Genomic DNA, 25,317 nt, shown 5'->3' with positions numbered 1-25,317 from the left:
TTACAGAAATATTCATGGAACGATTGAACTCACTTTTCAAATTTTTACAAAAGATGAAAGACATGAAGGAAATCATATAGTCAAGAGGGCAAGTGACATGTTCCATACATTGAATCCAGTAATAAAGTGTTTACACTTAGAAAAGCCATTTATGGACTGCTCCAAGCTGGTCAACAGTGATGTGCCAATTTTAATGCAACCTTAACATCAACTGGATTGCCACCCACAAGTTCAGATCCATGGGTCTTTGTAGCCAGAGTAGAAAAACATCCAGTCTTTCTACTCATTTATGTAAACAACATTATAATCACTTCAGCAGACACAAAAAGGGCAAAATAAATAAAGGATGAGTTATCAGCCAGCTTTGATGTTAAGTAACTTGATGCGATAAGGTACTGTCTGGGCATAGAAGTAAATCAGTCTGTTGAGAAAATTATATTTGGTCAAAGTGGCTGTATCCAAAAAGTTTTACACCAAATGGATAACTGCAAGACATTAAGGACTCCATTGGCAACTGCTAGAAAGTTGGATGCAAGAGCTACGAACACAGAAGATGATACTTACTATCCATTCAGATAACTGGTTGGAGCATTGAAATACATCACTACCAATACTCGACCTTATTTATGCTATGCAGTCAGTAATCTGAGCCAGTACAACAACGGCCATGATTATATTCACTGGCAAGCATCTAAGCAAATCCTTGGATATCTTAAAAGAAATATAGACCAGAAACTGATCTACATCAAGGATAAAGGAGGAATCTTCTGTTTTGCAGAGACTGACTGGGGAAGTTCCAGTGCTGATAGGAAGTCATATACAGGCTACAGCTTCACCTTATCTGGATCAGCAATCTCAGGATGTTTATGCAAGCAGGAAATTGTTGATATTTCATAAGCTGAAGCTGAACACATGAGCCTCAAGGAAGCAGCAAAGAAAATGCTTCATCTGTCAACATTCATGATAAAGCCAGGTGGTTGTTGTTTGTTGTTGTGGTCTTCAGTCCTGAGACTGGTTTGATGCAGCTCTCCATGCTACTCTATCCTGTGCAAGCTTCTTCATCTCCCAGTACCTACTGCAACCTACATCCTTCTGAATCTGCTTAGTGTATTCATCTCTTGGTCTCCCCCTACAATTTTTACCCTCCACGCTGCCCTCCAATACTAAATTGGTGATCCCTTGATGCCTCAGAACATGTCCTACCAACCGATCCCTTCTTCTGGTCAGGTTGTGCCACAAACTCCTCTTCTCCCCAATCCTATTCAGTACCTCCTCATTAGTTATGTGATCTACCCATCTAATCTTCAGAATTCTTCTGTAGCACCACATTTCGAAAGCTTCTATTCTCTTCTTGTCCAAACTATTTACCGTCCATGTTTCACTTCCATACATGGCTACACTCCATACAAATACTTTCAGAAATGACTTCCTGACACTTAAATCTATACTCGATGTTAACAAATTTCTCTTCTTCAGAAACGCTTTCCTTGCCATTGCCAGTCTACATTTTATATCCTCTCTACTTCGACCATCATCAGTTATTTTGCTCCCCAAATAGCAAAGCTCCTTTACTGCTTTAAGTGTCTCATTTCCTAATCTAATACCCTCAACATCACTCGACTTAATTTGACTACATTCCATTATCCTCATTTTGCTTTTGTTGATGTTCATCTTATATCCTCCCTTCAAGACACCATCCATTCCGTTCAACTGCTCTTCCAAGTCCTTTGCTGTCTCTGACAGAATTACAATGTCATTGGCGAACCTCAAAGTTTTTATTTCTTCTCCATGGATTTTAATACCTACTCCGAATTTTTCTTTTGTTTCCTTTACTGCTTGCTCAATGTACAGATTGAATAACACGGGGGAGAGGCTACAACCCTGTCTCACTCCCTTCCCAACCACTGCTTCCCTTTCATGTCCCTCGACTCTTATAACTGCCATCTGGTTTCTGTACAAATTGTAAATAGCCTTTCGCTCCCTGTATTTTACCCCTGCCACCTTTAGAATTTGAAAGAGAGTATTCCAGTCAACATTGTCAAAAGCTTTCTCTAAGTCTACAAATGCTAGAAACGTAGGTTTGCCTTTCCTTAATCTTTCTTCTAAGATAAGTCGTAAGGTCAGTATTGCCTCACGTGTTCCAGTATTTCTACGGAATCCAAACTGATCTTCACCGAGGTCGGCCTCTACTAGTTTTTCCATTCGTCTGTAAAGAATTTGTGTTAGTATTTTGCAGCTGTGGCTTATTAAACTGATTGTTTGGTAATTCTCACATCTGTCAACACCTGCTTTCTTTGGGATTGCAATTATTATATTCTTCTTGAAATCTGAGGGTATTTCGCCTGTTTCATACATCTTGCTCACCAGATGGTAGAGTTTTGTCAGGACTGGCTCTCCCAAGGCCGTCAGTAGTTCCAATGGAATGTTGTCTACTCCGGGAGCCTTGTTTCGACTCAGGTCTTTCAGTGCTCTGTCAAACTCTTCACGCAGTATCGTATCTCCCATTTCATCTTCATCTACATCCTCTTCCATTTCCATAATATTGTCCTCAAGTACATCGCCCTTGTATAGACCCTCTATATACTCCTTCCACCTTCCTGCTTTCCCTTCTTTGCTTAGAACTGGGTTTCCATCTGAGCTCTTGATATTCATACAAGTGGTTCTCTTATCTCCAAAGGTCTCTTTAATTTTCCTGTAGGCAGTATCTATCTTACCCCCTAGTGAGATAAGCTTCTACATCCTTACATTTGTCCTCTAGCCATCCCTGCTTAGCCATTTTGCACTTCCTGTCGATCTCATTTTTGAGATGTTTGTATTCCTTTTTGCCTGCTTCATTTACTGCATTTTTATATTTTCTCCTTTCATCAATTAAATTCAATATTTCTTCAGTTACCCAAGGATTTCTACTAGCCCTCGTCTTTTTACCTACTTGGTAAAGGAAAATAATCGAACATCACTTGGTTCAGTGACAGTCAGCTGCAAAGTTAACACACAACCCATTTTTTTCGCTCAAAGATGAAGCATTTTTATATAAAATATCACTTCTTATGTCAGGCTCTACAAGAGTATCTACTGAAACTGGAATATCAGCCAACTGAAGTTATGATGGCAGACGTGCTGATGAAGGCTCTTCCTGCAGAAAAGCACGAGAATGTGTTGAAGGACTTGGACTTCAGTACTAGAACCACAAACTTAAGACTCAGTTCTTAATTTATAACTGCCTGTAAAAATTGAGGGGCATGGTTAGATTCATCATGCAGTGAGTTGGAAATAAAGTTGTTTGATAATTATGTGTCATGCCTGCATTGTCAAACCACATCACAACAAATGGTAACTTCAGATATTTCTCTGATGATGCAGCTATGTGTAATGAAATACTGTCTCAGAAAAGGTGTACAGATATCCAAGCAGATTGTGATAAGATTTGGAAGTAGTGCAAGGAGTAGCAACTTGTTTTAAATGTTCAGAATGTAAAATTGTGGAATTAACAAAATACAGAAAAGTAATGTTGTATGATTACAACATCAGTGAGTCACAGTTGGAATTGGTTAACTCGTACAAATAATTGGGAGTAATAATTTAGAGGGTTATTAAGTGGAATGCTCGTATAGGCCCAGTCGTAGGTAAACCAGGTAGCAAACTGTGTGTCATTGGGAGAACACTGGGAAAATGCAATCAGTCTGCACAGCAGATTGCTTACTAAATAATTGTGTGAGCCATCCTGGAATATTGATAAAGTGTGTGGGACACTTACAGTTTAGTATTAACAGTATGTTGTGCACATCTCCCACACTTGTTTAAATGGTGTGTAGTTACAGAAGCAGACTTATTTTTTCCCTGTTTTAATAGTTCTACATATTTTCTACAGATGTTTTTGCTGCAGCATTTTAAGTGTTTTGTTGCTTTTAGGTTTGGACCTCATCTTGCCCTGCCAAAATAAAGTACTACCATGACATGAAATTATTTTGTTGGAAATATACACAGTATTCCCAATTTAATGCCTCTGACACACTCCTCTTGGTGTCTGGTGTTCATTTTGGTTCTCCTCATAGCACATCTGGTGAAATTGCTGTTTTCAGCCTGCAAGGTAAGAAATGTTATGTTATTTATTTTAGTGTCTTAAGTATGTAGTAAGGCCACAGGAAATCTACAAACCTACCAACACATGCTACTATTATTGGCTAATGTGAATGGTGCTTATCAATTCAGCAATTGTTAAATAAGGAACTGAGTATAAAGTTGATAAATGCTCTCCATTTAGTACTGTGAACTTCACTGTGAAAGAGAGCCTTGCGGAGTGTGGATTGAGTCACACTATACAGTAACAGAAAAAACAGCTCTCAGAAACACTTGAGGAAGTAATATTAAATACAAGCTGAAAACAGATTTTATAGGAAAAACGGTTTCACAGAAAAAGGCCGTGGCTTTCCAGTTTGATTCTGATGCTACACACACACACACACACACACACACAGAGAGAGAGAGAGAGAGAGAGAGAGAGAGAGAGAGAGAGAGAGAGAGAGAGAGAGAGAGAGGAGGGGGGGGGGGGGCTGAACATTGGAAAAATCAAGGATGAAGACAATGTTGATCATGTTTTTCAATGTTAGTGACATCATTCACAAAGAATATGTGCCTCCAGGTAGAACAGTAAATAAAGAAAAATAACAGGAATTGTTGAAATATTTGGTAGTTCACATCCAGCGAGTTTGCCTAGGCCTCTGTCCCCCCATGCTCTGCCTCTCCCCTCCCAATGCCACTGCACAACATCCCAGCTCATTGTCAGGGTAATGACTTGCAAGCATCAGTGTTGCATGTGTAATTTAAAACTCTACCAGCATGCAGATTGTTCCACAAAATTTCAGGCAAACTGCCAGATGCCTGCAACTTACTGCCATAATGTTTTGGTGCAGAGTCTTCTGGCTATCTGTAGGTGCATATTGATCAAAATTCACTGAGCTTATGTATTTAAGATCCCACTGGCACATGCATTTTGTATCCAGTTGGCAATGCACATGCGTTGCATGAGGCATGCACTGCTTAAACAGATGCACTTTAGCTGCAAGTGTGTGCTCTGCACCACCAAACTGATTGCATTGTATGGTAAAAATACCATGATTCCAGCTGTGCAGCATACAAAATTATTCTGTGGCAGGATTGACTGCAGAATTTAACTGAAAGCCTCTGCCTCGATTAATAAGGAACTCATAGTTGTATTTCCACTGACTCATTGTTGGTGAACTCCAAAAGATCAATGTATGGGACACAGTTTTTGTTTCATTGTATTTTATCAAATGACCAGTCAAAATACGAAGTTCAGCAGCAGTGGACTTATTGGCTTGGAGGAGGCAAATATGTTGCTAGTGTTTTACAATGCAGTCGGGCATAGTGAGCTTCAAGTGCCGTATGTAATATTTGCCGCATTCACACTTAATTCTGTAAACAACTGCCTTGTGCAACCCTGAGTCATCTTTAACAGATCCCAATAGCTTCAAGATTTTGGACGGAAAACGAAATATTACTTTAATTTTGTGTCCTCTTAATATTCTACCTATTTTACTGAAACATTTCCAATATGTACGCAGTAGATACACAGCAGTTTTGAAGGCCCCATCCTCTTCCTTGTTCTGTCATTTGTATGTCTGTCTTGCTGTCTGTATTTATCAGGATGGTATGAGCTCAGTGGCTTAAGATTTTTAGAATGCCTATCATTTATGTCAGATGTTAGCGAGTAGTAGCTTGTAAGTGTCTGCGTGTATCACCAAAAGACTTTAGTTGAGGTGAGTGCTCAATCCTCAAAATCTTTTAAAAAAATTGACCACCAGAAGAGACAAAGGGCACAATGGTGACACCACCAGATTGTTGAAACACTGATTATTAAATAAAAAGTACATCGGGAGGGGGGGGGGGGGCGTGTGAACAATGTGGTAATGTCAGTCCCAAATGTACTGCCAATGAGATGCAGTGAGTCCACTAGAGGCACATCTGTAAAAAGCAAAAAATCATCAGAGCTGACCAAGTCATTGCTTTTCAGCTTAAGTGATTGATGTCTGCTAATAAAATCGCTAGAACTGTTTGTGATGGGCACATTTGCGTACAATGGGTTTGAGTAAAGTCACTATGTCATAGGTGACCACTCCAGTATTGCTCATTAAAGGATATTAAGGCATCATGCCTTCTTTGCGGATATTGAGCTTTCCGTACAGCCTAGTTCGAACTGAACTATTTGACCTCAGGCTCTTAATGACCTTCTGTGGTAGAGAAGTGTTAGATAGAAGTTCTGCTCCCATCACTTGGTTAATAGGACCATTATTGCTCTTATGATATGGTGAGCCACTCAATAAAAACACATTGATGTTATTACTATAATCCTTCTGTGGCAAAAGCACAGTAGCGTTACCTTCATCCAACCCGAGTACGTCACCTTGTAAATTAGGAGAGGGTGACCCACCCTTAGGCTAGATGTTGCTCTTCAGTTGTATGCCTCTCGTCAACACATGGCAAGACTTCTGACAAATTTCCTCTGCTAAAATGGAAATGCCGTGTGGCTAGGGCCTCCCGTCAGTTAGACCATTCGCCAGGTGCAAGTCTTTCGAGTTGACGCTTATCTACCATACATTGGAAATGTTTTAGCAAAAATAGGCAGAATATTGGGAAGACATAAAATTAAAGTATTATCCCATCATCCTTCCAAAACCTCAACACTATTGGGATCTGTTAAAGACAACTTACATTTGTGTGAGGCAGATGTTTGTAGGATTCCGTGCAAATTCAGCAGATCTTATATAAGGCAAACAGTGCAAGTCATGCAGGGTTGCAGTGTAGAACAGCAGCGGCCTCCAAGCCAATAGGTCCACTATTGCCGAACACTGTATTTCGACTGGTCATTTGATAAAACACAATGAAACAAAAATTGTGGCCCACACATCAAACCAGTTGAGTTCCATCATCAATAAATAAGGGGAAATGTGACTATTTGAGTCCTTATTAATCAAGACAGCGACTTTCAGTTAAATTCTGCATACAGTCCTTTCAAAGGAAACTTTGTGATTTGCATAGCTGGCCATGTTTTGCAATTGTACTGTTCAAAGTAAATTAATTTGATATTGATGAAGCGATCTTTTACTATGGAAGGCCCATGCTGCAGCCCACAGACTTGTAGCAGAAGTGCATGTGCTTCATCAACTGGATACACCATGCATGTTTTGGTGGGGGTCTTGAAATATGTCAGCTCAGTGCATTTTCATCAGTATTCATCTGAAGACAGCGTAAAGATCATGGCAGCAAGTTGCAGGTGTCTGGCAGGTCACCTGAAATGTTATGAAACATCTAATGTTGCATATTCTCATTACTCATCAGATTTGTCCCCCTTCAGACTATTTCCTCTTCCCAGAATTAAAAATGTACCTGAAAGGCTCAAGGTTTGATCCAGTTGATTGTATCCAGAAGATTATGACCAACAAACTGAAGAAAATTCCAAAAGAAGACTTCTCAGGGTCTGTGAAGAGGCTGTAAACTTCTGCTAAACACTGTCTCACAGAAAAAGGATCCTATCTTGATCAAAGAAAACAACTGTAATGAGCATGCCTTTGGTTTTGAACTTGTGGACCACAAATTGCATCTAAACCGTAGGCTCTTTCAGATGATGTAGGGTAGGAAACAGTTATGTAACTTACCTGATATGGTTATTCGTCTTAGGTGGTCTCATAATCTGTTGTCTTGAATGACATTCTTGCTATTAATTGGTTGGATCAACATTTATTAAAGATTGTATACTGTGCTGCAGTACATAGTTTTTAATTCCATTACTTTTTTTTTTTAAATTGCAGAATTTGATCAATTCTAGATTAAAAATTTTCTCAGGGCACAATCTACTTTTCCCAAAACCCTCTTAGTACTCATCAGTTCCGTCTGCTCTTCCATCACTCAGTAGTGCCTTGGAAACAGTTGTGTAGACGACTGGAAGTAAATGTATACCTTAGTAATTGTTCATGTATGTCCTGTCTCCCTTCTTATATAGTGGATGGGGTATGGCTTGTTCCCAATCTGGTATTCTTCTATTCTCTCAACTATCTTTAATGAGCTCACAAATAGTTTCAGCTGCCTGTATCCCTCCCAGTTTCCTCATCTTGGCTAACATCCTGTATTCTTTTGGCACTGACGTTTTTTAGGTGGCCAATGTATTGTTCAACTTGATACAGTGGCAGTGGTTCTGAATGTGTGTTTTCCTTTTGGAAGTGTCTGAAAATTAATTGTTGTGTTGGTTCCTCACAATTTAAAGACACTTGAACTATTTTTGTTGTAGCTCACAGTTGCTTTTGTTGTTGGTAATCAGCTTGACTGTTTATCTTTGAAGGAAAGGCTCATTGGATTGTACCCCGTTATTTTTCTTCAAAAATTTTGTATAAGTCCCTAGTGTTCTGCCTGAAATTTGTATCTTTCTTCTAATAGTTCTTTGTCATATTTCCACTTCTCAGTTGTAATAATTTTTGATATTTGTTTTCTTCTCTCAGTGAATGTGTTCAAGTCACACTCTTGTTTGCAGGAGTTCCATTTTTTTCCATGTTGTCTACTCTGCCGCTTCATCACGTATTTTGCCCTGCTGTCTGTTTTTTCTTCTTCTTGGAGGGTGTTCTACTCTTTCACTGCTTCCCTGGTCTCATCCCAATTTCCCATCTTGTTTGTGTGAAGGTTTTTAGCAAATTTGCTCATGTCATCTGACACAAAAGTTTTGTGTTAATTGTGTAAACTTTTTTAAATTTTGTGGTTTGATCTTTCAGATTGAAATTTTGCTTTTATTTCTGTTAAAAAGTGGACCTAGTCTGTGCCTAGTCCCTCTACATTAATGATTTCTCTATGTTTTGTTTCGTCATTGCCACATGATCCATCTGATAAGAGTCTAAATGTGTATTATGACGAGACCAGGTCTTTCTCCTTGGTAATTTTCTGAAAACAATCATACAATGAAGGCTTCTATAACCGGATATGTTAACTATTGGTGAGTCTTCCAGGTTGTGTGGTTGTGGTCCACAAAAATTTCCATTCTTCATCTTTTGTCCAGAGCTGCAATAGAGCTCTCAGAGGTGCTCCTGCTTCTGATGAGTTTTGCAAAATGGAAAAGATTGACAGATTTAAGTCAAATTGTCTGCAGAAGATGATGAGCCTTTCTCTTTTCTTTTTGGTGCATTTGTGTATGGTAAAATGTTCTCCTATTTCCTAGTATTTCTGTTCCCTACCATGCTGAGTGGTTGTCTCCTACATGTAGTTTTGTGTGATACTTTAGTATTTTTTGATGTCTCATTTTCTAGTGGCTCCCGAAATTGTTTGACTTTTTCTAGTTTTTTTTCTGTTGTCATACTCTGTAGGTGCATGTGCATTTACGCTGAAGAGCCAAAGAAACTAGTAGACCTGCTTATATTGTGTAGGGCCCCTACAAGCACACAGAAGTGTCACAACATGATATGGCATGGACTTGACTAATGTCTGAAGTATTGCTGGAAAGAATTGACTCCACAAATCCTGCAGAGCTGTCCTTAAATCCATAAGAGTATGAGGGGGGGGGGGGGGTAGAGATCTCTTCTGAATAGCATGTTGCAAGGCATCCCAGGTATGTTCAATGATGTTCATGTCTGGGGAGTCTGGTGGACAGCGGAAGTGTTTAAACTCAGAAGAGTGTCCCTGAAGCCACTCTATAGCAATTATGGACAAGAGTGGGTGTTGCACTGTCCTGCTGGAATTGCCCAAGTCCGTTGGAACACACAATGGAGATGAATGGATGCAGGTGATCAGACAGGATGCCTACGTACATGTCACGTGTCAGAGTTGTAACTAGATGTATCACGAGTCCCATATAACTCCAACTGCACTATCCACACACCATTACAGAGCCTCCACCAGCTTGAACAGTCCCCTGCTGACATGCAGGGTCCATGGGTTCATGAGGTTGTCTCCATACCCATACATTTCCATCCACTCGGTACAATTTGAAATGAGACTCGTCCAATCAGGCAACATGTTTCCATTCAGCAGTCATCAAGAGTACATGAGGGGGCCTATGGCTCCAAAAGCCCATATCAATGATGTTTCGTTGAATGGCTCATACGCTGGCACTTGTTGATGACCAAGCATTGAAATCTGCAGCAATTTGTGAAAGGGTTGCACTTTTGTCTGTTGAATTATTCTCTTCAGTTGTCGTTGGTCCCCATCTTGCAGGACCTTTTTATGGCCACAGCAGTCTCGGAGATTTGAAGTTTTACCAGATTCCTAACATTCACGATACACTTGTGAAGCGGCCGTAGAGGAAAATCCCCACTTCATTGCTGCCTCAGAGATGCTGTGTCCCATCACTTTTGCACTGACTATAATAGCATGTTCAAACTCGCTTAATTGTTGATAACCTGCCATTGTAGCAGCAGTAACTGATCTAACAACTGTGCCACACACTTATCTTATATAGGCAATGCCGACTGCAGTGCTGTATTCTGCCTGTTTACATATCTCTGTATTTGAATAATCATGCCTGTACCAGTTTCTTTGGTGCTTCAGTGTGTGATGGTTTGTGTTCAGTTCCGTTTGACTATGAAAGCTGTTCCAAGCATAATGACTCTCGGTTTATTCTGTATGGACATTTTCACTTTTCAAATCCTGTAGACCAATGTTTCAAATTAGTTCTCATCTCTGTATTTGGGTTGCAGAAGTACTAGTATGAATATATTTTGTATGATTAATACATTTGTCAAGTGTTTCCCAGTGTTCAGTAAAGTGGTGATGTTTGGTATACCTGACAGTTTAGATTATTTTTTACGTGATGTTCTAATCCCTCCAGAATCCAATGACCTAGTTGCATCACTGTTCCCAGTGATGAAAGATTGATTAACTCGAGGAGTACTTTTCGGTTCAATGTTTGCCATCATGCCTTGGTTAAAAGTAAATTAGGAAGAGATGTTTAACCCCTTTGTGGGATGTTATATTTGTTTTCAAATTATCAGGTGGAGTTCAACAGGCTGCCCAGTGTGGAAACAAATTCCTATTGCAGCCAACCACTTTTGTAACAGATGTTGCTGATTTTTGCAGCTACCATCAACATGTAAATTAGGGATGGGCAACCTTTGGTGACCTGCAGGCCTGATTCACATACTCATTTAAGCTTGCAGATCATCTTGTCACATGGCATGACTGCATTGCTCCTAGCACGTGAAGTCAAAACTGTAGTGCCTGCAACTTCAGTGTTTACTGGCTAATGTACTGACATGAATGGCACCCATTTCGTGACACTTGGCAACAATAAATTGTCCCTCAGAATACACATTTTTGAGACTACACTCGTATTATCTTCACCTCATCTTCAGATGTTTACATTTATTTATGCCTTTTTGTTTATGTTTTGTAGTAACTGTCTTAAAAACTTTCCTTGCAAATTCTACAGTGCCATTAATAAAGAAATAATGTAGTCAACATGTAAATAAAGGTAAACATCTGAAAATGGGAAGTCTGGCATCTTGAGATGTTATCATGGAAAAATAAACACCTATAACGGCAAGTGGTTGTAGCTAATTAATTATAAATTATCTTCAATTTAATAGTTGCAGTGTTCTGATATGTCTACAATGGACAAGAATTATTTACTAATGTTAATAAGAGACAGAACAGTAAAACAAAATAAAGCAGTGAGGCAGGCAATCCCAGTTGACAAGCAATTAGGAGAAACTTTGCAGTTTTTGGCTACAGGCATATCTTCAGACGCTATTAGCAAGGCCATCATTTCTTCTTTTATTTTAAAAATCTAAATCACTTGAACTTTGCATAAATCAGCTGTACAATATAGAAGCCAAACTGCAAAAAATGTGAACAACATAATGGCAAATTGTCAAACGGGTAATATTCACCCTCACATGCTCAATATGTACTGATAATACTGAGAATATTTTGGTTGGTATCAGTATTGTTCATCAGTATTATAAATTGTTCGCACTATATGAGATGATCGCAACTGCTCAAACCCATGACAGCAGAGCTCGCTAAAACATCTCCAGATTTTGTGGCCAATAAGAAAGCAGTACTCATGTAGTGAGTAGTGTCAAAAATATGTCCCACCAGATCCCAGATGGAGTACAATGCGAGCATCCCTTGCGCCCTCCCCCCCCTCCCCTCCCCCCGGTTCACATAGTGTCATAGCATTCTACATTTGATTGATGCATAGATACATAGATGTTAACATAATGAAAGGCTACTGCTGATTCACTGATACTGGTTAATGACATAAATATGTTGCCAACTGACAGCTAATAACATAGAGATGCTTATGTTGTGAGTGAGTACTACAGACTGGCTATAACACAATGTCTGCTTCATGATGATTAAATCAGGACTGCCTTACACTGGCTAACACCATAGGGATGTTGACAATTTAGCCATTAGGCATGAACTGACTGCAGTGTTGTCTTCCACAACTGTTTATAAATGTGCGGAAGAATAAAACTCAGTATCTGTTATCATATATCCAGAGTATCAACAGTGACAGGCAGAAGTTGACCTGACAGCAAGAGGGAAGGTTTATACATGCATTGTGTTTCTTGACACATCACTGTTTCTTCATTTTGATTACTGGTTTAGGGGCAACCCTGATGGCAGCCATATTGGTGTTATGATTTTTTTTTTCTGTTTGTGCTGCAAACTGAAATAAACAAACATCACATACAGGTTGCTTTTATTACTCAAACGACAACAACAACAACAAATCATCTTAATAATCAAATGAAGCATTGGACATCAGTGATGATAAATATAGCCAGAAGAGTTGTACATTTGGGTATGTACTAATGGGGTCTTTGTTATCTGCCAAAAAATAAACATAATTATATGTCAAGGGTTTGGAAAATAGTGTATAATATTCAAGGAGTAAGAATCTCTCAGGATCATAGAATAAGGAAATGATAACATGACAGAAATACACTAGTACATAAACAGCAGGTGAGTAGTGCAGTTTTAAAGTTCATATGATGTGTTAAAGGTAAAAATAGGAAGCCAATAAATATTTGTGTAAATAGTAACAAAGAGTTGCAAAATCACACCCAAACTTTTGTTACCTCTTTAACTTTTTGGTTACAAACTGGACCTCTCTCATCTACTTGTACAAGCTGTACTCATTTTACATTATGCAGCAGTCTGTGAACGTTTGAAAAATTTAATTGAGTAATGAGTATTGCTAAGAAATTAGACAAATGCTGTATCTTATTGACTCCAAAGTGAAATGAAAGTTTGTGTCACAAGTTGGGTTGTAAAACTACAATGTATTCATTAAGGGACGGCAGTATTGTAAACTTCATGGTTTGATAGGCTAAAGACTATTCTGTGTTAGAAGATTAACTGATTTGCAATTTTTAAAAATATTTTCATATAGTGCTTGTTCTGTAAACTCTATTCAGTAAGTGTAAAATATTGCTCTGTACTCAGTATGCACGATTAGTATTCCAATACTTGTTGATGCAGAGTATACAAATATGAGTGTAGAGCAGTTTTTGTATAGTAAAACCACATTTCAAGATACTACTGTGTTGTGAAAGTGTGCAGTTACTATAGGAAAGTGAAATTTACTTTTCAGATGGTTTTGCCCTGCAGTGTAGAGTGAAAAACAGACCATATGACATATTTGGTACATGGTTCAGTGATCAGTATTTATTATCAGGTGATCTTCACTGGCTTGCACACTTAGTCAGTACGTCTGTCCTGTGGTTGAATAAAGCATCCCAAGAAGCAAATTCTGAACATGTTCCAATCACAAGCAAGTTGTATGCATTCTACAACCCCAACTCCAGCTCTATTCGAGCGATAATGGTAGCCAACTGTTTGGCACCTTCACCAACACAGGTTAATAATAGTAACCAACAGTCTCCAATGGATAACATTCAAAAATCACTAAATAATGAAAAAAGAAACCCATATCCATCAACCAGTGAGATGAATGGATCACCACTGTTATACAATGGAAGTCTTGAAGAAGATCCACCTGAATCACTAATTCAGGTTTCATCATGTTTACAGTATGTACTAATATACAGTTACTATTTAATACCTGAGTATTCAGTGTTGATTTAATTGTTTTTAAAGGTTTGGCTATTATGATTAAATAATTCTTTCAGGGCAAATTCTCTTGAAGGTGCCTTTTTAAATTGGCGTCGAAGAAGTGATATTGTTGATTATCCATGTTCCATTCAGTATAATTCAGACTACAGAAGGGTGGAAACACAATGTGGAAGATCTAGCTATGATTGCAGTAATGGTAGTAGAGAATATGGACTTTATGAAAGTGGTAAGTTTTCAGTATTTTGTTACTTACATGGATGGCCATTTCTTTGAAGAAAAGTTACATTTTTAAGAACAGAATGATAAAGAGTTAGTCCTCTGCTATCATTTATTTATATTGAAACTATTTTGTATTAGACCATAACTTATTTGCATTTTTTTCATATTTTCATATAAGACACATTCTGTCAACTCTATTTAGTGAGCATAAAACATTAGTCTGAATTTCATATGCATGGTTATTATTCTAATTCACTTGTTGATGTGAAATGTACAGATATGAGCTTAGAGCAGTTTTTGTAAATTAAAAACACAATGCAGGTCCAGAAGCTTCACTTTTCTTTCAGCCTTTCATGTTGTAGTAAAAAATGCATTTATGAAGCAGACCTATGTGGTGGTAATATTCGAAAACAAATCTGCTTTTTTTGTAATCTAACATGAAGTTAATATTTTTAAAAAATCTACTCTGAAGTTGCAGGTTCAATGTTGTGAAAGGAAATTAGTGATTGTATATTGGTTTAATAGTAGAACCCACAAAATAACACCAGTCATAGCACTTGTTTCATATCTAGTTGTTGGCTTGACCGATAGAGACAGAATAGGGCTTCTGATATATGAATACCATTTTTTATTCATTCATCATCATGAGGAGTTGAAAAGAAAAATGCCATGGAACCAAAAATTTCTGCGCACATAGTGCCTTTGGATTTCTCCTCGACACAAGCAGAGATTAAAAAACTGCACGAAGTACCTATTTGCAGCTTGATCCATTATAATAATGTAGTTGATCCCAGATTCCCCCTCCCTCTCCTCTCTCTGTCTACAATATTTTTTACAACACTCATTTTATTCATAAATATCAGTCTTGATTGCACATTACTGCACAATTCACAGTGGCTGATGTTTGCTTACTGCCATCATCGGATCATTAGGAGTATTCTGAAAAGAATATCAACATCGCTTAATTTGTACATGACGGTACACGAGCAATCCACACTATGAGACATGATTGCATGCTTGTTTATAGACTTTATTTGCAATTGATACAATGTCATTTACCTCCATGCAACCTTCAGTAACTAAAAAACCCAAGTCATACCATTTTGGATTTCATATTATATTTTTAAACGATAAACGTTGTATGTTGTAAAAATAGATTTATTGGCCAGAGGGTAGAAAGGGTAGACCACATCCAAACTGATCATAACAACACAACAATGTTTTGTGATTACCATTCCTTGGATTATAAATTCTTCCATTGTACGAAAGTGCAAATCATTTTGTATCACTTCTCATTCTCAACTGTAAGTTTCTTTTTGCTGTTACAGACAGGGACACAGTAGATGGAACAGATGAAAATGCTTCCGAAAATTCTGAGGCATCAATGGAAGCAGAAGAATGCATGAGCGAAAGTGATGATTTAGCACAACAACCAGAAAAATATTTAATATTTACTACTGGCTCCAAAACTTATACTCCACATTTAATAGGATTCAAACGTATTACGTCAGTTTCGTTTCCTCAGAAACTGGATCCTGGACCATCGCTGAGAGAACGAATAGCTGCGAGAGCTAGAGAAAAGGAACTCAGGAATGCTGAAGTGCCCATACCAGAACCTAACTGGCTTGACTATAATGAGGTTGCTCACAAATTTGACAAAGTAGACCATGTTATTGATCTTCATGGCCATATTATAGGAATGGGATTATCACCAGATCACAGGTGAGTATTTCATTAACAAACTATGAGTTACTACCATTGTCACCTTCCATTCAAGTGTTGAGATGGACTGTAACTATTATTTGGAAAAAAGACAACCTTTGGATGTAAATCCAATAACCCTTAAAAGGCCAGGTTCTCATTCCAATGAACAAAAAGTAGGCAAAGTTTGCAAATTTTTTTTGAGACAATGAAAAGACATACAAAGGATCTGTTTGGGAACTATGACTGATCATACTTTCGACTTTATTTTAGAAGAAAAAAATGGCATCTATAATTATCATTTGATCAAGGGTTCTTACTACATTAAATTTATGGAAGCTTTTACATAACCACAATGAAATAACCTTAAATTTAATGATATGGTGCCAACTTAAAGTTTGAGTTTGAGTTTTTGGGAATTTTCTCTTTATGGCTTTACAAAAAATAGTTTATACTAAAAGTTTCATATGTTATAGGTATAACCTACTACGGAAAGTGGCTAGAAGTTCATAGGTTGAATAGTTTTTATTTTATGCTGCTCGGAGTTTCGACAAATCATTTCTCAAGAAAAACCTGTGTAAAGTTGAGGAAAACTTTTATATGTATTTATTAGTTCAATTTGCATAAAAACTACGTGGTGTGATATATTTTTGATGTTGCTAAACATGAATCTGAATTTAGATTTTCAAAATTCAAACTGGCTAATTCAATACGGTGGACAAAAAATTATGTGTTGACCAACTTTGAGCAAAATTTGACAAAAAAAAAAAAAATAATAATAATAATAATAATAATTTACTTACTTATGTTTAGGGCTGCAATACCAGCACCATATATCAACCCTTCCTCTAATTCAACCTGTTCCAGGAGAACAATTCCCTCATTTTTCTTGTTAAGAAAAGCCGATCTGGATGAGCTGGGTATGCTGCAATCGACAGCCTGCACACGTTGTTCGTCAGATTTTTCGGCAAATATGTTTGCATGCATACTGCGATATAAATCATTTTGTGAATGTGCGTCACAGCACAACACGTTTTCTACCTAAATCAGGCATCTCCGGCTGATTGTGTCCCACAGCAGCCATGACACTGCTTTGAATAATGGGCTGTAGAAACTTTTGTAATGCATGGATAAAAAAACCTTTTACTCCAACACATATACCTTTCAAAAAATTTGAATTTTTGACTATTTTGAATGAGAAGCTGGCGTTAATGATCCAAATATTAATATAAGGCTACAAAGTTTTGCAGCTAAAGAAGAGATTATGACAGGGTTTCCTTTACTCAGTAAGTCATTGAACTAAATCATCTGTCTGGGAACAGTCAAGAAGCTTACAGTGAGAGACTGAATTGTCCCCCTAGTAAAGAATAAGTGTCTCCAAAAAAGGCAATAGGTGTTAGCCAGATTATGGCTGAGTACTTTGTTAACATTCCATCTACATAAACCACTAATATCCTGGCAGCACAGAGCGATTGATAGACGGTTGGGACTTAAGTTCCACGTATGCTGAATGGACACTTATATATGGGAGATCAGTTTGCTGTTGTCTGAAACTTCCAGTGCATAATCTGGTTTATAAGAGCTTATTTACAGCATGTTTTGACACCTCAAAGTGAGTTCCAAGAAAATATTCCTCAAACCTTTCTAGTTGTTATGGGAGGCACAACAATTTCCCAATACAGGAAAATGATGAAACTAGTTTCTTTATCTAATATAATGGGCTTCTAGCAACTCTAGCAGTGTTTCTCAATGTGAAAAATCTTTAGCTCACCGTGGTTTGAAATCCACATTGGAATGTAAGCTCTGCTATAGCTGGCTGGGTAAGTCAGTTCAAAGGTTGGAGAAAGACAATGGCATACCACCTCCAGTAAACTGCACCTAGTAAATCACTGTTGTCAAACCAAATTTAGAGTTGATGATAGCTTTACCTGTACCTATGCGAAAGACTGTACCCACTTCAGTAGTTAGAGCAGTGGTGTTTTCACCAGGTTTGAGATTTAGCCTCAGTGAAATATATTTTTAAGGTATCTAAAATGACAATATCTAAAATCCAAGTTCCTCCAGTTAATGATGACCTGAGCCAAGCAGTGCACTAAAAAAAAAACATTCAAAGAGAATTTGGACCTACTGTAAGGCACCATTACACCTACAAGTGGTGATAGTCAAAATACCATCCATGAAGTGAAAAGCCTGCAAAAATCACAAGTAGTAGTCTCCATCCAAACAATAACAAGAAGTTCAAACATCAGGTACATGCAATGATAAGGAGCCAACTGTGTTGATACTAGATTAGTCACAACTAGTGCAAATGATTTATGCCTCAGGTGGGCGCACCGTTTTTCATAACACAAGCAGGTACGTGGCACACTTTCTACACACGTAAAGAATAGCTGCCTGTGTTGCCTAGGTAAACATGTATGAACAAAATTACAAGTCAGTCTTTGTTTAATTAAACTACAATAAAATAAACTAACATTATATGAACTAAATCACTGATTAATTAAAAAATAATAAAATATACCTTTCATTGTTTCACTCTGTTGCCGCACATAAGTGTTGCCCCACAATAATGACCCACTCCAAGCATTAAACAGTGCAGTTGCATCGGATCCCTATCAGCTGCTTATTTGATTACTGATTATCTCATAGATAACTGCCTCATTGTGGGATTGTGCTGCTAGCTCAGAATTTGGGTCATTTTCATGCACAAATTATAAATTTTGTCTTACTTACCTTGCTGTTTATTTTATATTGCTGCTGCTCACTTGGACAATGACAACACAACTTATTACTGTGTTAGCTGATGCAGTAATGTAGGAGTAGGTGTGGGCTCACTATTGTAAAACAGCAATGAAACAGTACAAAACATTGTTATTTGTGATTGATGCACTTTATACACAGGTGCGTGCCCGATCCATGGTTAAGTGGGTTCTGAGTCTTTTTAGCATCATTAGACAAGAGAAACAAGCAGTAGATAAAATGGTGGATCCTTGTGGTGAATAACAATCCTTGTGTTCCTTCAAATATGCAAATCCAGACTGCTGTACTGGGCATTAGCACTACCAGAGTCTAAAGTATTGGGTGTAGCAGTTGAAGAATTGTACAGTGAGGCTACCAGTGGAGAATGCATATCAGGCTGCAGGCTCTCTCTACTGTCATCCTACGTGTAATCAAAAATAACTCAAAAACATCATCTGATTTGGGTCCTTGTACCTCCTTAAGCTTGCATACCTTGAATGCCTGCATCAGGCTCACGACTTCACCATTGCATTTAAGGTGAAGGCTGGTGCCATCACATGATCCATGTTTTGGGTATAGAAGTCAGCCAACTAACAAAAAGTAAACTTCAGGCCATAGTAGTCATAAGAGTGCATGAGGATTCCCTAATTGTAAGTAGTTTTATCAATGCTGCTACCAGGCTTCTGCTGTGGTGGAACACATCTGGAGGTTGAAAAAGATTTTGATAATGCAACCACTGCTGCAAACCATATTGTGCGCTGAAATTGCCCTGTGATGTTTAGCTGCAGGTGCTTCCATGGTTTGCTGATCTGACCACAGTGCACATTCGGTAGCATCCATATCTACCCAGTATGTGGGGGTACCTATTTTTAAAATTTATCCTGGTAATCCCCAACTGTCTACAGTGATACGGAGCCGGAAACTGTGGGCACACTGGCAGAGAGATAACCACATAGTGCCCTGTGCTTTTAGCACCAAGAAGCATAATGCCATTAACCAGTATCAAGTGGTGCTGGAGGGCAGAAGTGTTTAACAAGTCTATGTTTGTTGAGGAGTTTGATCTTGTGTGATGTAAACAGCCATAACCAGGAAGTGTTATAGGTCTTATAATACTTCTGCATCAACCTAAAGACAGAGCACAGTTGAAATCTTGAGTTGGGATACGTGGAAAGGAGAACAGTATGTCTGTGACTGCATATTGGGAGATCGGCATAAAATGGAGTTTATAATTGTATTTGGTTAGGAACAATGTTCAGCACTGCAACCGCAGAGCTGTCTTCTCAGAGATGTTGCTTCTGGTTCCCAAAAGGATTAAACAGTGATTTATGTTCAGTAAAAATGGCGGAACTAAAAGTTTCATACTGTACATGTGGACACTAAGATCTTCTTTTCAATTTTGGATGAATACACTGCTAGTCTGTATCGTGGTGCAAGAGTGTGAAGGTCCGCTAGTTTGACTGTACACTGTCTTTGTTGGTAAATGTTTTCAAATCAGGATGTATCTTGTTGAACCTCTGTTCTTAAATGAGATTAGAGGCACTGCAGCAATGAGTGTCTTAGACTGCCAAATTTCTGTCGCACTTAAGTTTCTTTTTCACTGGCCAGTGTATTGTGAAATAAGACATAGTTTCTTTAGCTGCAATGATTACACCAGTAATCAATTCATCTAGCACAGATAATCACTAGGCTTCAGTATGCTAGTCCCTCTTCTGTAATAACTCTTAGATTATTCAACAAGGGTACGTATAGCTCCAGCTGCAGAGCACTACTAAACCACCACCACTGATCACAGTTGTGTTGTGTCGAGTTGACAGGCGGGCTTAAAACAGAGGCTCGCGCATTTTTGTGATGATCTTGGATGTAGATTTCTCCATTTCTGATGTTGGATGGAGAGTTGTGGGACTCCTCTTAATAGATCAGGCATGTACTACACACAGGAAATGGATACTGGGGTAACAAAGTACATGTGGTGCACACATGGATTTTTAATAGGTAAATCCCTCCAAAGGCCTAGTAAGTTTCATTCTGATTTCATGGAGGTATCAATATTGGCCTCATTAATTACAGGTAGTAACAGTCTTCATGACATACTGGAGGGAGGGAGGGGGGGGGGAGAGAGAGAGAGAGAGAGAGAGAGAGAGAGAGAGAGAGAGAGAGAGAGAGAATGTTTATATAGTAGCATTTAATTCCAAGAACATCTGTGTAAGGATCCCATTTATAAATGTTAATAATGCCCACATATGGACAGAAACAAAGCTGATACCAGGTGTTACTAGCAATGAAATTCTAAGTACTATTGGAATGTATTTTGCAAAGATAGATGAATGATGGTGCTGTAAACAATGTGATAATATCTAGTGAAGCTAGAACAGAATCAAAATGCAAAATAAATTGGATAAATGAAAGTTTTAAAGGTAGTTTAAACTTGATAATTGGATGCTTCTGCAGACTCTGTGACTCAAATGAGCAATGGTGAAATATCTCAAGGAAAGCTTGGAGAAGGGCATAAATTTTCTGATTATGCTATAGTAGTACAGGGAGATTTCAACTTACCAGCTGTAGACCAGGAGACTCAATTGATTAGCATGCCTAGTAAGGACAGAGAAGAGTGTGAAATTGTTGTAAATGCCTGATCTGAAAATGACCAGTTAGAGAACAGAGTTGTGAAGGGTAACATCTTAGATCTCCTGGTTACAAACACCCCTAGATTTGGAGTATATGAGCGGTAGTGTGAAGCATCATCCTCCATGGGCCTCCTTTCTTTAGTAGATGTGTGGTGGGTATGGGGCCCCTTGCCCGTGCAGTACTTCTTCCTTTCCTGTGCTGCAGTCTTATTCTCTGAGAAAATCTTTTCTCAGATTTGATCTGTAGGACAGATTCCTTGTCAACAACCTGATTTGCCAATAGAAAATTGATAATGGTTATTCCCAACTTTTTTTTTTCCAAAACATTATTTTACAACATTCGTTTCAGTTAACTTTTGTTTGAATGGAATGGAAATATGCTAGTCTTGGTCACCAACATATTTTTTATTCACATCTCGTCATTACATGTTTTGGGATATTTCTGTTGTCATAATAATCTGTCAAAAACTACATACAATCCTATGTCACCTCCTACAATCCAGCAGATTATCAGTGCTCAAACAGCCAGAATGTAGTAGAAGGCGACATTAAGACAGTGTATGGTTTTTGGAAGATCTGATGTTTGGGATATCTCTAAATGTGTAATGATGAGATGCCCAATACACACCACTGCAGGGGTCATCAGGCACCCACACATTAGTAGACTCCCTGATTGATCCGGCATCGCATTGTTGATGACCAAGCCTATGCATGCCAAGAAATAGGTGCCTGACCTAATGGGAGGAACATAATGGCAGTCAAGCCCAGTGGCCATTGCAGTGGCTTGGTGGTGCTTGGGAGAAGAGCCCTTGACCAGAGTTGACGACATCGTTGTGAATACGTCACAGTGAAAAGACCCGCAGCCTTGAGCCTCTGGCAGTCTCTCCAGATGGACCTGAAGGTTTCGACATAGATTGTTATGACCCAAAAACTCTCTCTCCTTGGTCACACCATGGGAGGAAAGCAAAATCAAGCAAACTGCAGAAACTTATTCCCCTCAATTCCTGCTTTGTAGCTGGACTGATAGAGGGTCATTTCTATGTGCTAAGCCAGTGGTCTTTGTCAGTGACATCATAAATGTATTTTAAGAAATCTTTTCTGTCAATCTGTACTTTGGTTTGCCCAAAAGTTATCAGTAAGTGGGTTCCCTTCTGTACACTAGAAACAATAGCAGTAAGAGTGAAAAAAATCCTCGTGTTTACCATTTGCAGTGTGTGCTTATCGCCAGACAGGGCACTTGTGTGCTTTCAGATGGCCATCTTAATCTGACAGCTCTCCCCCCTGCCCCTCCCAACCCTCATCCCCCCCATCCCCCCCCCCCCCTACAGTCCCTGTCTTCTACTTGGAGATATCAATGCACACCACTTCTGTCGGGAGTACTACATATCTGGTAGGAGCTATCTCATTGATCTACTTTTTTCTGATATTGATCTCTGTCTTCTCAATGATGGTTATCCTACCCACTTTTGTGCTGCCCATGGCACCTTTTTGGCTATCGATCTTACAGCCTCTTCCTCCAGTCATGGCTTCGTAAAAGTGGTCACTATAAAATGATCTTTCTGACAGCAATCACTTTTCAGTGGTCATGACACTTCTTTGTCACTGGCCAATAGAGCAGTTGCCATCTTGGGCTTTCCCAAGGGCACAGTGGCAGTTGTACACCTCTGCTGTCACCTTCATCCCTCCTCTGTCATATTACATCAGTGAGGTTGTGAGAGATGTCTCCAATGCAAATACTTGTGCCAATGGAACTGCTATCCCCATTTTAGTGTTCCCCTTCACTGTTGGTCAGTAACATGGTGGACCAGAGACATTACAACAGCTGTTGAAGACCATCGAAGGGCTCTCCTACATCTCAAGTGATATCCTTCTCGTAGCACCCTCATTGTTTTCAGTGGCTCTGTGCCAAACCTCATTACCTAATTAAATGCAGTAATAAGGAATGCTGGAAGGGCTGTGTCTCACCTTTTCATCCCAGGTGTAGGTCAATCTCCATAGTCTGTTGGACTGCCAAAGATTATCAACTATTCTGAATCTCTTTTGTGGTGGTATGTCTACAGATGTGTAGGTTCTTATTGTCATCTTGTGACCCACTACGTCTCTTACCTCCGGAGTGAATAGAAGACAAGTTGGAAACATCTCCCTATCTTTTATTCCCCCTAAATTTGAATTACGTAATGATCCTTTCACTAACTGGGTACATGATATGGTCCCAGACCCTGATTAGATTCAAAATCAAATGATCCAACATCTGAATGAAACTTATGGACTCTGTCTACTCAGGGTCTTTAACGATATTCAGCTAGATGGTGTTTTCCCTTTGTAATGGAGGGATAACATCATCCTAATCCTTAAATCCAGCCAAAAAAGCAATGTCTATCAACAGCTGTCATGGTTGCATCCACTCTGTACAGTGATATTTGTGTTTGTAATAACACAATAAAATGATTTGCACATGTGATAGATGTTGTTTGAATAAACAGTGGCAGAGAGAGCATGCAGCTCATGACAAATTCTTGCAGAAATATTACAAAATCAGGGCTACAATCAATTGACAGTTGAAGAAGTCACATTTAAGAGAATAGACATATTTAAATATTTGGGAAATATTTTTAGTGAACAGAATAGAACGGAAAGAGAGATTAAGGAAGAACTGCAGTGACAGATTGAGCAATTTTGGCTTACAGGTGTATTGTGCAGTAGATCAGTTTCAAGAAGTTTTAAAATTGGACTGTACTAGAGTGTAATGTCCTGGTAGCTGTGTATGGGCCTGGAATGCTTTCATTAAGGAAAATATATGAACAAAAACTGTTAGTTTTTAAGAGAAACATATTAAGGAAAGTATTTGGCCCAAAGAGGGACACTCAGTCACAGGAATGGAAAATATTAAAAAACCAGGAACTGGCAGAACCATACTTACTATCTGATATTGGCCAATAATGAAGAAAAGAAAATTGATTTGGGCAGGAAACCTGATCAGGATGGAAGAGGAAAGACTACTGTGAGTAGCATTTTCGGGATCCGTGAAGGGCAGAAGAGGTTGAGGCGGCCACGGACAAGATGGAAGGATATCAGCAGGAATACGGAGGCAACAGGAATGAGAAAAGGAGAATGGACCATGAAAGCCAGGAATAGAAATGACAGTTGGAGGAATGTAGAGAACACATATGGTTTCATAGGCCAAAGAGACAATTAACAAGAAAAATAGCTCCCAATCAATAGTCGTGGCTGAATGCCAGCTCCAAGGATTCACCTGAAGGGACCTCTTCATATGGCTTCCAATTTTCTCTTGTGAGAATTGTGGGTCATGCATTTTTGTCGCCCTAACATGATTCACCCTGACCCAGAAATCCACTTAGGTGTTTAAGGTATCCTTCATTTGGACATTTTTGCACAGTCCAGAATGTTGGGACTCAACTTTCATAAAAATCTGACATGGCTGCCCCATATTCATTGAATAAAGACTAGATGTATGGGAAAGCTGAACGCCCTTTCCTTCCTTGTTCACACATATTGAGGTGCAGACCGTGCTCCATATTTACAAGGCCATGATCTCCTCTTCACTAGACAATGATTTATGAGTCAGTGGCACTTTTGGCTTTGAAATTATTGAATTAAGACTGGTTACTGATGTCTCCTAAATTGCTCCCATAAACAGTTCCCTCACTGAAGCTGGAATCTTACCTCTTCAGTTCCAATTTTTTTCACTTACACAAATAGCATATGACAATTTCCTAATCCCCCTTTTTTTGTACAAAGGTTGTTGACCCCTCCCCCCCTTCCTAGTGGTTTTCAGAGTTGGAGTGTGCCTCAAGAAGAATGAAAGCTAGAGTGGATTCAGTTTCCTGTCACGTGTGTCTGTGGTCCTCACATTGGTCTGCTGTAGGTGAACAGATGAACTGATATTAAAATTGCAATTAAAAGCCCAACAATGACACCATGATCAGTCTCCAAC

General features: G+C 38.8%; 1 protein-coding gene across 2 annotated transcripts in view; it reads left to right on the top strand.

The window, feature by feature from the left end:
* Positions 1-25,317, top strand: part of LOC126263219 (F-box/WD repeat-containing protein 5) — a 113,477-nt gene that overhangs the window by 83,431 nt on the left and 4,729 nt on the right. For both annotated transcript variants that reach the window (XM_049960289.1, XM_049960290.1), the window contains exons 4-7: positions 3,910-4,087; positions 13,598-14,036; positions 14,136-14,305; positions 15,627-16,020. In XM_049960289.1, the coding sequence (XP_049816246.1) occupies positions 3,910-4,087; positions 13,598-14,036; positions 14,136-14,305; positions 15,627-16,020 (1,181 nt within the window). The remainder of the gene's footprint in view (positions 1-3,909; positions 4,088-13,597; positions 14,037-14,135; positions 14,306-15,626; positions 16,021-25,317) is intronic.

This window comes from Schistocerca nitens, chromosome 6 (assembly GCF_023898315.1).
Source record: "Schistocerca nitens isolate TAMUIC-IGC-003100 chromosome 6, iqSchNite1.1, whole genome shotgun sequence".
NCBI lineage: Eukaryota > Metazoa > Arthropoda > Insecta > Orthoptera > Acrididae > Schistocerca > Schistocerca nitens.
Note: the sequence above shows the minus strand (reverse complement) of the source record. Positions and strands in the feature narration are given on the sequence as shown.